The 14,064-nt window shown below is 43.4% G+C and overlaps 1 protein-coding gene across 1 annotated transcript; it reads left to right on the top strand.

Annotated features, from left to right (window-relative positions):
* The first annotated feature begins 521 nt into the window (after positions 1-521).
* On the top strand, positions 522-1,397 carry LOC145797945 (uncharacterized). Its single transcript, XM_082885390.1, has one exon. The coding sequence runs from the start codon at positions 522-524 to the stop codon at positions 1,395-1,397; it is 876 nt and encodes a 291-aa protein (XP_082741516.1).
* The last annotated feature ends 12,667 nt before the right edge of the window (positions 1,398-14,064 follow it).

The raw sequence follows: 14,064 nt of genomic DNA, 5'->3' as shown, positions 1-14,064 counted from the left end.
GTGGCTGGCCCTCAACAGCCACAAGGTTCATGCTAATTTTGAGCTGGAAGTGTCAGGGGATGGGGTGACCCCTGACAGTCCAGATCCTCCGAGGGTTATGTATCACCCATTGTCCTTCAATAGTGTTATTAATGGAGACAAAAAATAAGAGTGGAAAATTGGATAGAATTCAGCGACAGTTGTAATTTTCTCATAAGTGCTATGTTGATCCTGAGGGCCTTTCGGGGGGCTTGGCACATTGGTGGACAGATAAGACGGATGTCCAGGTCCGTCTTAAATCAAAACATTTCTTTCGTTGTGTTATCGGGGCTGGCAGTTTAGATAGAAATTGGGCGGTCTCCTTTGCGTATGCGCCCTCAAACCGGAAGCTCCGAAATGAATTTTGGGAGATCCTCCGTGGTCAGGCTTCGGGCAATAGTTATCCCTAGTTATGTGTTGGGGACTTCAATCAAATTGGGTCTATGTGGGAAAAACAAGGCGGAGTGCATTGTAGCAAAACTCAGATTTTTGGTTTTCAGGATATGTTATATGATTGTGCTCTTATGGTCCTTGAATTTAAGGGCAATGCTCTTACTTGGTCCAACAATCAGGTCGGCCAAGACTATGTTCAAGAGAGATTGGACAAAGCTTTTGCAACTGCAGAGTGGAGAGAACTGTTTCCCTACGCCCAAGTGTTTCATGAAAGCCGGATTAGATCCGATCATTGTCTGATTCAAATCAACTGTTGTGTCCCACCGAAGCACATCCCTCGTCAATTCAAATTTGAAACCATGTGGTCTACTAGTTCGAGTTGTGGCGATGTTATTATTCAAGCTTGGAATCAGTGCCCTCTTGGATCACCAATGTTCCAACTTGTCCAATGCCTAAAATCTTGTCATAGAAGTTTACTGACTTGGTGCAAGGAGGAATTTGGGAATAACAAGGTGAAAATAAATTTGTTCAAAAGCAAGCTGGATGCACTTCACTGCCAAGCACCCTCCGAAGATACTGTCCGTGCACAAAACCCAATTCAGGCTGATTTGGAGGTTTCATTGGCAAGGGAGGAAATGTTTTTACACCAACGGTCTCAAGTCAATTGGCTCTCTTATGGGGATCAAAACTCCGCCTTTTTTCATGCTACTCTCATTCAAAGACGTCAACGCAACCAACTGCTGCGGCTTAAATCTGAAGAAGGAGTTTGGCTGGAAACTGATAAGGAAATCAATAACCAGTTACACGGGTATTTTTCTAGTCTCTTCTCATCTAGTGAGGTGAGGGATATGGAGGAAGCCTTAGCGGTGGTGGATCCTGCTATCACTGGGGATATGAATGATAGACTTGCTAGGTTTGTCTCAGAGGAGGAGATCAAGACAGCGGTCTTTCAGCTTGGAAAACAGGTTATTTACTTAAGGAGATGAACCAAACCAACCTTGTCCTCATCCCCAAGATTAAGACCCCCGAAAAATTATCACAGTTCAGACCAATTAGTTTTTGCAATTTTCATCTAAAAATCATCACCAAAATCTTGGCTAATCGATTGAAGGGCATTTTGGGTGGCATCATCTCACCAAACCATTTGGCATTTGTCCCAGGGCGTCTAATCCAAGATAATATACTGGTGGCTCACGAAGCTTTCCCTTTCCTTAAAACTCATAAGTCTGGCAAGTGCTCCAACATGGCAGTCAAACTGGACTTTAACAAGGCGTATAACCGGGTTGAGTGGGATTTTCTTGAGGCTGTTCTTCATAAAATGGGCTTTAATGAGAAATGGATTACTTGAGTGATGGAATGCGTTTCAATAGTTTCGTTCTCAGTTGTTGTCAATGGGGCTAAGCGAACTTATTTTAAACCATCGCAAGGACTCCGTCAAGGAGACCCATTATCCCCCTATCTGTTTCTTCTAGTGATTGAGGTTCTCTCCAAACTTCTGCACCAAGGCCTTTGGGAGCATCATTTCTCAGGGCTCAAGGTTCGCTGGTCTTGTCCAATGCTATCCCATTTGTTGTTTGCGGACGATGCCTTATTGTTTGTGAAAGCGGACTTGGGCCAATGTAGTCACATTCTTCAAATCCCGGAGGTGTATTGCAAAGCTTCAGGACAGTCGATTAATTTTGACAAATCTGGGGTTCAATTTTCAGCATCTGTGACACCATTGATGGAACATCAAATTTGTAATTTACTACAGATGAAACCAGTGGGGGCTGGGGCAAAATATTTGGAACTGCCATTGTACTGGGGTCGCTCCAAAAAGGATGCTTACAATTTTTTGGTAGAATGGATGATGGATAAGCTTCAAGGCTGGAAAACAAAATTTTTATCACATGCTGGAAGGGAAATCTTACTTAAAGCAGTTGTACAAGCCATTCCGACTTATGCAATGGCCTGCTTTCTTTTTCCAAATTATTTGTGTGAATCAATGAACTCCACGATGAGCAACTTTTGGTGGAAAGGTGATTCTAAGAGCAAAGGGATTCATTGGGTTGCTTGGGATAAATTGTCCTTGCCAAAGACCAAAGGGGGTTTGGGGTTTCATGATTTTTGAGCTTTTAACAAAGCCTTACTCGCGCGACAAGGATGGCGACTTCTCAAGTACCCTAATTCTTTTGTAGCACGGTTCTTGAAGGGCATTTACTTTCCTAATTCAGATTTCTTAAATGCTTCGAAAGGTGCCCGAGCTTCTTGGGCTTGGGCTAGTCTCCTTGAGGGCTGCAAGATTCTGCAGCGAGGGATTCGGTGGCAAATTTCCAATGGGGCCTTAGTCAATTTCTGGGAGGATAAATGGATTCCAACAGATAAGGATTTCCGTATCAAATCTTGCAAGCCCGCTGGGTGCCCCATTTTGAAAGTTATAGATGCTATTAATCCGATAACTAAATCATGGAATAAGGGGCTGCTGACAAATTTGGTCTCACGATCGGATGTCCGCAATATCTGTGCCATTCCCATTTCGATTGACAACATGGATGACACTCTCATTTGGCACCATGACTCTAAGGGCCTGTACAAGGTCAAGTCTGGGTATCAAGAGGAGATCATGTTTCAGCAAGCACAACTTCTTGACAGATCATCCACTTCCTTCCATGTCCCTGAACCGGTTTGGAAAATGATCTAGGGCCTTCCAGTACCTCCAAAACTTAAACGTTTCAAGTGGCGTTGCTGTCATAATTCTTTGGCAAGAAAACAAAATATCTATAGACGTAGATGTACACGGGATGGTGTTTCTCCGGTCTGTCTTGGTGCTCCTGAATCTTTTGAACTTTTACTGTACGGGTGTGCGTGGACAAAAGCTGTTTGGTTTGGCGGTAATTTGGGTTTGATTCTCCAGGATGGAATTTCATCTATCTCCAAATGGATGTGTGACTTGTACATTGCCTTCTCCAATAACAAGGATTGGGTGCCTTTTTTTAGTAAGGTTCTGTGGGTGAGTTAACATATCTGGAAGTCCCGGAATGATCTGGTTTTTAATGGACTGCCTGTGGATCCCATATCTACCATTTTTCAAGCTGCTCGGGGTAATATGGAGTTTATGTCAGTGGCTTCCCGAAATCATTCTGGGGCTCATGTCAATCCTGCACCAGTGGTAGTTTCCATTGGGGGCTGGACGGCTCCTGTTGAAGATTGGCTAAAGATTCAGCTTGCCGACTAGCCATGCAAGGCTGGCCATGCGATCTTACCAACTAACAACATGCTTGCCAACCTACAAAGTCACAAAGATGATTCTCCATGTGCTGCAGCATGTTGCCAACCAATATGGACGGCCACCGAAAGGAGAATAAGTGAGCTAGCCATGTGCAAGGCTAGCCTCTCTACCTCCATCTGTAATGTGTATAAATGGAGAGGGTGAGAATAGAGAAAAATACAGTGTGTGAGTGAACAACTATCAGAGGTTGTAATCATTGTAATTCTTCCATTTCACTTCATATAGTGAAATGCGCTGCCTGTGGACGTAGGCGACTTGCCGAACCACATTAAAAATTTTGTGTTATTGCTTGTTTGTGTTTCCTGGTGTGCCCCCAATCCACAACAATTGGTATCAGAGCTCGGGTGGTGAAAAATCAAATTTTTTTCTGAAAGTGCCCTGATTTCGAAGTGCTCGAAATCCACTTTTGAGCATACTAGGAGGAAGCCCTTGAAAAGAGGAGTCCATAACAGCAAAGAACAGACAAAACGGAGGTCGGGGTGGCCCACACGCGCTGGTCAAAGTTTGGCGCGTAAAGTCAACTTCAAACCAGAATCCGACATGCGGCCATTCTATAGCCAAACCAAACATTTAAAATATTTGTCTATGGAAAATACAACATAAGGGTTATACTTGGCAGAGTTGTTGGAGCTTTTGTTTGGAAGCCTTGAGGTCAAGGGTTCAAAACTCTCTCCAAACCAATTTCCAATTTACTTTTGGAAGCTGCCACATCACTGCCAGCTCAGCCGCCACGTCATTGACACATCAGCGCACTTGCCACGTCAGCGTCCACAGCAGCCACGTGGGCACCACGTTAGCCGAACTGCCACGCCACCTGCCAGTGCATCAGCCACGTCAGCGACACGTGTCAGATAGTAGGCACGTGTCCGCCACGTGTTAGCCTCATCAGCCTCGGTTGACCAGTCAACACAGGGGCAGAGAGTGATCCAGTGCTGCGCGGCTAACCAATAGCCACAGATCTGAGGCGTTCAAACTGTTTTGGCCAGATCTAAGTCATTCGGAGTCCGTTTTTGACGATTCAATAGTGCTTTCCAACTATTTGGAGTATTCCGGACACATCCGTACGGTCAATTTTTTGAATCGGAGTTTCTAAAAAAAAAATTAGTTTAATGGCAGAATCTACAGAGACCAGATCAACCGAGTCCATAAGTAATCTAGCGATTACAAGCAACTCTAGGCATTGGACCCCGGTGTCCCATGCTAAGTTCGAGATAGAAAAGTTTGATGGAAGCAGCAACTTCGGCATGTGGAGATACGAAGTTAAAGATATGCTTGTCCAGATGAACCTGCACTTCACTCTGGGAGACAAACCAGATGACCTGGACAGGATAGAATGGGAGAAAGTGAATCTCCTGGCCTGCAGTTCCATCCGACTTTGCCTTGCAAAAGAGGAGAAGTACGCCTTCACAAAATATGAAATTGCGAAGGAGCTTTGGAAGGCGCTGGAAAATAAATTCATGACAAAGAGCATTGAGAACCGACTCTACTTGAAGAAGAGGTTGTTTCGTTTCGACTACAAGAAAGGTATTTCGATAAACGAACACCTAAACAACTTCAACAAAATTCTTACGAATTTGAAAAACTTGGATGATCATATTGTTGATGAAGATAAAGCACTATTATTGTTGAATTCCTTGCCTGACTCATATGATCATCTCACTACCACTTTACTGTACGGTAGAGAAAAGATCAAGTATGTTGATGTTGCAAATGCCTTGGTAAATAATGAGTTCAGAAGGAAAGATAAATCTGCAAACAAGGACTCAACATCCGAGGCATTAACAGTAAGAGGCAGAACAAATAACAGAAGATATGCAGGGCGAGGAAAGTCTCGCTCAAAATCCAGAGGGAAATCATTAGATAGAAGACATCTTGCAAAAGACGAGTGTGCTGCTTGTCACCAGAAAGGGCATTGGGCAAAAGATTGTCCCAATAAAGACAAGAAAAAAGAAAAGGTAAACATTGCACGAGATAGAGATAATGGTGAAGGATCAGCCTTCACAGTTTCATCATATGGGCCAGTCTGATGAATGGATAATAGATTCCGGATGCTCCTACCACATGTGTCCTAACAAGCAGTGGTTCTTGAGCTTACGAGAGTTCGATGGAGGAGTTGTGCTGATGGGCAATGACCAAGCTTGCCAGACAAAGGGGATTGGAACAATTCGACTAAAGATACATGATGGAACAATCAGAATTCTTGAAGATGTTCGGTATGTACAAGATCTGACAAAGAATCTCATCTCAGTGGGAGTTTTAGACTCCAAAGGTTACAGAGTAACTATGGAAGGTGGAGTCCTCAAAGTTGTTTGAGGAGCATTTGTTGCAATGAAGGGTACTCGACAGGGAAATTTATATTTCCTAGACGGCTCTACAGTCATAGGGAGAGTGGCTGTCTCCACCAGCTCAGAAGATGGTGTATCAGACACTTCCAGACTTTGGCACATGCGCCTAGGGCATGTCGGTGAGAAGGCTTTACAAGGATTGGTAAAGCAAGGCCTGTTGAAAGACGCCAAAACAGGGAAGCTTGAGTTCTGCGAGCATTGTGTACTGGGCAAGCAAACAAGAATCAAGTTTGGTACTGCTATTCATCGTACCAAAGAGATTCTAGACTACGTTCACACCGACGTATGGGGTCCTTCCAAGAATGCTTCATTGGGAGGTAAACACTACTTTGTGTCATTCATTGATGATCTTTCAAGAAGAGTTTGGATTTACACAATGAAGCACAAAGACGAAGTCTTAGACATCTTTCTTATGTGGAAGAAAATGATTGAGACCCAAACAGGCAGAAAGATCAAGAAGCTCAGATCTGACAGTGGTGGGGAATACACATCAGATCCCTTCTTAGAGGTTTGCCAGAATGCAGGGATAGCGAGACATTTCACATTTCCTGGAACACCGCAGCAAAATGGAGTTGCAGAACGCATGAACCGCACTTTGGTGGAAAAAGTCCGTTGTATGCTGTCACATTCTGGATTGAACAAGGCATTTTGGGGCGAAGCATTGAACTATGCTCGTCATCTTGTCAACAGACTACCTATTGCAGCACTAGATGGCAAGACTCCCATGGAGGTATGGTTAGGAGTGCCAGCTACAGATTATGATCAGCTACGTATCTTTGGATGTCCAGCTTATTTTCAGGTTACAGAATCTAAGTTGGATCCAAGAGCCAAGAAAGCCATTTTCTTGGGCTTCAGTGATGGTGTCAAGGGATATAGACTCTGGTGCCCTGAATCAGAGAAAGTTGTCACTAGAAGAGACGTTACCTTTGATGAGTCTACAATGCTGACGCAGCTAAATCCTCAACAGAATGAGGAAGCATTGAAGAAGTCAGTGCAGGTGGAGTTTGAGACTCCAGCAACGACTAGTCAGCCAGCAAACCATCCTGAAGAAGTCTTAGTGGATAGCTCTGAAGAGAGTTCAGATGAAAATGAAGACCCAGAGGCCCCACAACAGTCAGAACCCATTGCAATCAGTAAAGGAAAAGGGGTTACTAAAGCAACCCAGTTGGATGACTGATATGGTAGCCTATTGTAGACGTCCCCGAACGCCCCGGGAGGATGAGTCCCGTTCTGTTCGTTTAGGGTTCACTACAGTTTTGACTCTCAAATTGTCACGGTTCGTAATCTGAACCAAAGAGTCCAAATCCGGCAAATCATTTTGAGAAAACAGATTTTTAGAAAGGAAGTGCCAAACATGGACTGCTTCGCCAGATACAGAGTTGCCACCTAAATATTTATTTTGGGGGAATTTAGGAAACCCTGACTCGTTGCCTAAGGCCACGTGTCCGTCATCACCAAAGTTGCCTCGGCTCGGTAACTTGGGTACGACTGGGGAAGGTCACTTCGTGAGCACCCCCGTTCGCCCGATCAAATATCGGCCTCTACTAACCATGATATCTATTTTTGAAAACATTATGTATTCTTATTCCGGTTATTAGCCTAGAATTACTATGTGATGCGCACAGCATACAAGTATAGACTGGGTTGCCTGAATAGGAACAAAACATTTCATGTTTGTTTATTTGAAAATGGTTTGATGGTGCTACCCGCAAGTAGGCTAAGACGTGGATTTGCCACCCTCGGGTGGGCTTAGAAAAACATGATTTTGCCACTATCTAGTGGGCTTAAAACACACATTTTAACGAATTGCTCCAACTCAAATAACCCAACCTTCACCCACAGGCATTCAGGCAGTTATATCACATAAGCATACAGCCTCATGGTAAGCATGCTATCATGGCAGTCACTCACACGCATACAAGGTTGCTAAAGCATAAAACTTACCGAGTACTCCAAGCCAAAACAGAAGCTAATTAGAAATCCATGCATGATCCTAACTATACAGAAATGCCTAATGCAACACATGCAGGATGCAACTAAGATAGGCTCGGCTAATCTAAAGATGGCATGCGAAATGCTACAACTAACACATATTCAATTTGGAATTGAAATACAGATGCAGTTAGAATGATGCGCCGAGCCCGGTGCATGCAAAACGGATGAATGAATGCAAACATGCTATCATACTATATGCTAATTTCAATATGCCTTAAACTAACCATCGAAAGCTAGTAAATAAAAGGGAAGAAAGATGTGAGTTGGAAGACATGCACACACTCACGCACACTTATTACACAATTGCCCTCGCTCGGAGAGTCCGAATAAATATTACAGTCCGAATAAATAATACTAAATTAACTATTACAGAATTTCTAATTAATCCACAAATTGAATGCAAAAAGAAAATGGCCACAGCCCTGCCTCGGGATATGTGAATGATGCATGCTTGATCTACCTTGCCCAGAAACTCGTTGCCATAGCACTACTGCCTCTGTTTTCACTGCCTTGCTTCTCTGAAAATTTGAACAAGTCCCAAGGATGCTTTTCTGTACACTGGAGAACACCATCGGCTAGGAGGATTGGCCACCGGCCATGGGAAATGGTCACCGGCTGTTGATGAAGTTATCGGCCATTGATGGATGGCCGATCGGCACTAGAGATGGCCGGCCAGCCAAATCTTCCTGCTGGAACCTGCAGTTGACAGCAGCAGAGGGCAAGCAGTGTATGGCATGGAGTTTTCAAACAAATGTATGCATGGACACACTCCCTATCATGCAATGGACTCAAGGGAGCATGGCCCTCGACCCTCGGGCCATCAATTATGCATTTCAATGCATGATGGCCTAAGAGGCCAAGTGTGCAAGTTCAATATCAAATGAAATGCAAGCACAAAACACATCAAAGGGCCCCAACCCCTATCATGATTGATCAAGAGGCAAGGGATGTATGCTCTATGAAATGCAACCTAGGCATGGAGGCTAAGTATGCAACATGAACATGCAAATGAGCAATGTATACTAGGCGTGCAACCTAAACATGTAAGCAAACATGGCATGCAACAACATGCGATGATGGACTTAAACTAACATGGATAGCTCGTAAGCATGCCAAAATCAGTGGCCATTAGATGAAAATGAGACAATCGAAATGCGTGCACACATGCACGCAAATTGAGGACCAAACCTAAGGCATAGTATGCAACTCTAACAAGGCATGGCAAGGCACAAAATATGGCATACAAGCATGCAAGTTTCAGCACTGAAGTGTGATGCAAAATGATCCCGAAACATGGAAACATGGCACCCGATGCATGGAATGGCCCCGAAACACAAAACTGGGCATATGCATTGGCCTATAGCTATACAAAACATGCATTATTTGATCATGAAGCATGAAGACAGAGGCAAGACAGTCCCAAAACATGCATTTTTCCAGTTTATAACAAGTCTCAAAAACGAACACAAATAGGGCTAATCTATCATGCAAAAATGGCCCTAAAAGAGAGATTACACACAAGGGACAACAGCTGGCCCCAAATGGAAAAGAGCCCTTCAAAAAAGTTGAATAGAGTCTCAAAAAAATGCACTTTACAGTTTACATCAAGCCACGAAAATGGTCACAAGTAGGCCTAAAATATCATGCAAGAAAAAGGCCTAAAAGAGGGATAAAGAAACAAGTGATAGATGCTGACCTAAAACAGAGGAGATCCCTTCAACAAAGTTGGAGAGGGGCTCAAAACAAGACATTTCACAGTTTATGACCAAGTCCAAAACAGCTCACAAATAAGCCTAAAATACTATGCAAAAAAAGGCATAAAAGAGAGTTAAAGAGGCAAGTGATAGTAGGAGACCTCAAACAGTAAGAGGTCCTTGATCAAACATGCAAATGAGCTCAAAATATGACTATTTATAGTTAGGGTCGGAGCCCAAAAATGATTTCAAGCAAGGCTTATAAATGAAGCAAGACAAGACTAGTTTAGAGGAAAAGAAGACTCACCCTTGTAGAGCAGCAACACAGCAGCTTTTGGCCCAAGAAATGGTACTCCTATCCTCTAAAAAACAGCCTCAAGTTGCTGGAATGGAGTGTGGAGGTGTTGTGTTATGTGTTGTAGTGTAAATGGTGCAAGGCTTTTAGGGTTTAGAGGGTTGAAGTAGAGAGAGAGTGAGAGTTGTAAGCAAACACTCCAAACCAATTTTGTAACCCTCCAAAATGGAGCTGGGGGGTCTGGTTTTATAGAGGGAGGAGTGGAGGAAAAGGGGGGGAAAACCAATTCAAATTTCTCCCCCAAAAGGGCAGACCGTCGGGCAGGGGTTTGGTGCAAAACAGCTGGCACAGCTGGCATCCACTCAATCTGTAGAATACTCTGGAAGGTCGTCGGCTAGCAAAATTGGTCGGTCGGCTACTTTAACTGGTCGATCGGCCATCTGTTCTGGTCGGTTGGCCATCTATTTGGTCGGTCGGCAGAATGTTTGGTCGGCTGGCCGGAAAAATCTGCTCTGCAGGTCCAACTTCAAACGGGCATAACTCCTTCATATGAACTCCGTTTCAGGTCATTCTTGTGTCAAAATTGAAGCCCCAGAAGTAAGATTTCCAATGGAACCAGCGTTGCATCAAAATTCCTACTGTACAAAAAGTTATGCTTGTTTTGGTGAAGGCTGCTCAATTTCGGTCCAACCGGGATGATGCCCAACTTCAACCAATCATATCTCCGCCATCCGGACTCGGATTTAAGAGATTCTTGAACAAAAAATGAAGCCCCGAAAGTATTCTTTCCAACGGTGGTGGCCTCATAGCTTAACTTCATTTGCATAGACAGATAAGCTTGATTTAGCGAGAACTACTCGTCCATCTCTTAGCGATTCTTGCCTATTTTCTTCTCCAACTTGGTTTCTTCTCTCTTCCCCTTCTTTCTTCAACTGCAAACCCCTAAGCAAGGTGTTTTGAAAGATTTTTCAAGGATTTTATCTCTCTTTTATTCATTTCCACTTTGTCCTTACTCGGTTTATCGAAAAGCGCATCATTTGACTAAATGTGAGCCTCGGGACATTGTAGAAACTTTATTTCAAAAATGTTTTGAAAGAGAGGGTTCTAAGGTCTAAAAACCCTCCAAAATAACTTCGGTCCAAAATGGGGTGTGAAGTTGAGATTTGTCTCTCTCCTTGCCGAAGAAACTTAACCTTTGCCCTGTACACCTTTCTCCACCAAGTAAACCATCAGTAACGCTCAAGTCTTGAGGGCGGTCAAAAATGGGGTGTCTACACCTATGCACTTCCAATCATTGAAGACAATGTTCTTTGCACTTTCAAAGAAGCCGTGCAGCATGCAGAAAGTGTCAATTGGAAGGAGGCTATGGATGAAGAGATCGGGTCACTTCACAAGAACCAGACTTGAGAGTTTGTGCAACTTCCAAAAGGTAAGAAAGCAATTGGGTGTAAGTGGGTTTACACCAAGAAAGAAGGCGTCCCAGACAAAGACAACATCAGATTCAAAGCTAGATTGGTAGCTAAAGGCTATGCTTAGAAGGAAGGAATAGACTACAATGACATATTCTCACCTGTTGTGAAGCCCACGTCTATTCGTATCTTGTTAGCTTTGGTTGCATAGTTTGATCTCAAGCTCGCCCAACTTGATGTCAAAACTGCCTTTTTACGTGGAGATCTTGAAGAGGAGATATACATGTCCCAGCCAGATGGTTTCAAAGTTGCTGGAAAAGAGAATGGGGCCTGTAAGCTGAACAAATCGTTGTACAGATTGAATCAATCCCCAAGACAGTGGTACAAAAGATTTGATCGGTTCATGATAGAGAAAGAATACACAAGAAGTCAATTTGATCATTGTGTATATTTCCATAAGCTTCCAGGTAGGTCCTTCATCTATTTGCTCTTATATGTAGATGATATGTTAATTGCATCAAAGAGCAATGAGGAGATTGACAAACTTAAGGCGCAGTTAGCAAGAGAGTTTGAAATGAAGGATTTGGGAGAAGCAAAGAAAATTCTTGGCATGGAGATCAAGAGAGACAAGAAGAAGGGCACGGTTCATCTGACACAAACTCAATACTTGAAAAAGGTGTTAGACATATTTGGCATAAATGGGAAAACAAAAGTTGTGAGTACACCATTGGCCCCTCATTTCAAGCTTAGTGCTTCGATGTCTCCACGCACAGAAGAAGAACGGAAGCATATGGCACAAGTTCCATATGCAAATGTAGTTGGTGCATTAATGTATGCTATGGTTTGTACAAGGCCTGACATCTCACATGCTGTGAGTATGGTAAGCAGGTATATGCATGATCCAGGAAAAGATCACTGGCAGGCAGTGAAATGGATCCTAAGGTACATACATGGCACGGTTAATCTGGGATTGAAGTTTGAGAGAGATAACCGACTCGGACAGAATTTGGTTCGATAAGTGGACTCAGATTATGCTGGTGACTTGGACAAACGTCGATCAACAACAAGGTATTTATTTACGCTTGCTAAAGGGCCGGTGAGTTGGAGGTCAACGCTTCAGTCAACGGTGGCTTTGTCTACTACAGAGGCAAAGTACATGGCAGTGACAGAAGCCTTTAAGGAAGCTATTTAGCTACATGGGTTGATTGAAGACTTGGGTATTGTTCAGAAGCACGTTGAGGTGTACTGTGACAGTCAGAGTGCCATTTGTTTGGCAAAGAACCAGGTTCATCATTCCCGCACCAAGCACATTGATGACCGTTTCCATTTCATCCGAGAAATTGTAAATGAAGGGGATATTCTGCTTCAAAAGATTAGTATTGCAGATAATCTGGCTGATATGTTCACAAAAGTAGTTTCTGGGATCAAGTTCCAACATTGTTTGGACTTGGTGAACATCTCTTGGAACTGAGCACCTTCGGGTGCAAGGCAGTGTTGATCGATCACTATGTTGGATAAGAGAATCCTCGCCAAGGTGGAGATTTGTTGAAGATTGGCTAAAGATTCAGCTTGCCAACTAGCCATGCAAGGCTGGCCATGTTATCTTGCCAACTAGCAACATGCTTGCCAACCTACAAAGTCACAAAGATGATTCTCCATGTGCTGCAGCATGTTGCCAACCAAAATGGACGGCCACCGAAAGGAGAATAAGTGAGTTGGCCATGTGCAAGGCCAGCCTCTCCACCTCAATCTGTAATGTGTATAAATGGAGAGTGTGAGAATAGAGAAAAATACAGTGTGTGAGTGAACAACTATAAGAGGTTGTAATCTTTGTAATTCTTCCATTTCTCTCCATATAGTGAAATCCGCTGCCCGTGGACGTAGGCGGCTTGCCGAACCACGTTAAAACTCTTGTGTTATTGCTTGTTTGTGTTTCCTGGTGGGCCCCCGATCCACAATAGCTTCTTCACCTAGATGTTTTAAAGCTAACTGTGATGTGGCTATCTCTCCTGATTCAACCTCAGCTGCTATAGCGGTTTTGTTTCGGAATTGGAAAGGTGAGCTAGTAGATGGAGTTGTACAGCGGCTAAAGGTTCACCCTGCGTTGCAAGGGGAGGCGTTTGCGATCCGCAAGGCTTGTCTCATGGCCAAAACTCTTAAACTCTCTCACGTCGAAATTGAAGGAGATAACAAATCAGTCATCTCGTTTTGTGTTTCTGAGGACGCTCCTCCCTGGGCATGTGCCCCTCTCATTGCAGACATTAGAGCATTAGCTCGAGGTTCTAATTTATCCTTCCATTGGTCACCTCGGATGGCTAACAGGGCTGCTCACTGGACTGCGAGAGCATCTCTTTCTAGTTCTTTGCCTATTAATTGGGTGCTACATCCACCCAAGCCTTTGGTGCAAGCTTTGAGTTGAGCTTGTTTCTTTTGTTTGTTTGTTCCCCTGTTTTTTTTAGTTTCTGTGTTCAAAAAAAAAAAAAAAAAAAGAAGACTGCAAAGAAACTTTAGGGGAATTTTTTTTTTTTTAAAAAAAAAACAACAGAGTTATTTGCCCCTGTTAAAAAGTTATTGGTAATCTCACATGTGAAGTTTTTTTTTTGCAACAAACAAATAATATAGTACATGATAGACTCTTTTTTTTTTT

The sequence above is a fragment of the Camellia sinensis genome, chromosome 8 (assembly GCF_055761805.1).
Source record: "Camellia sinensis isolate YWXY chromosome 8, ASM5576180v1, whole genome shotgun sequence".
NCBI classification, from domain to species: Eukaryota; Viridiplantae; Streptophyta; class Magnoliopsida; order Ericales; family Theaceae; genus Camellia; species Camellia sinensis.
Note: the sequence above shows the minus strand (reverse complement) of the source record. Positions and strands in the feature narration are given on the sequence as shown.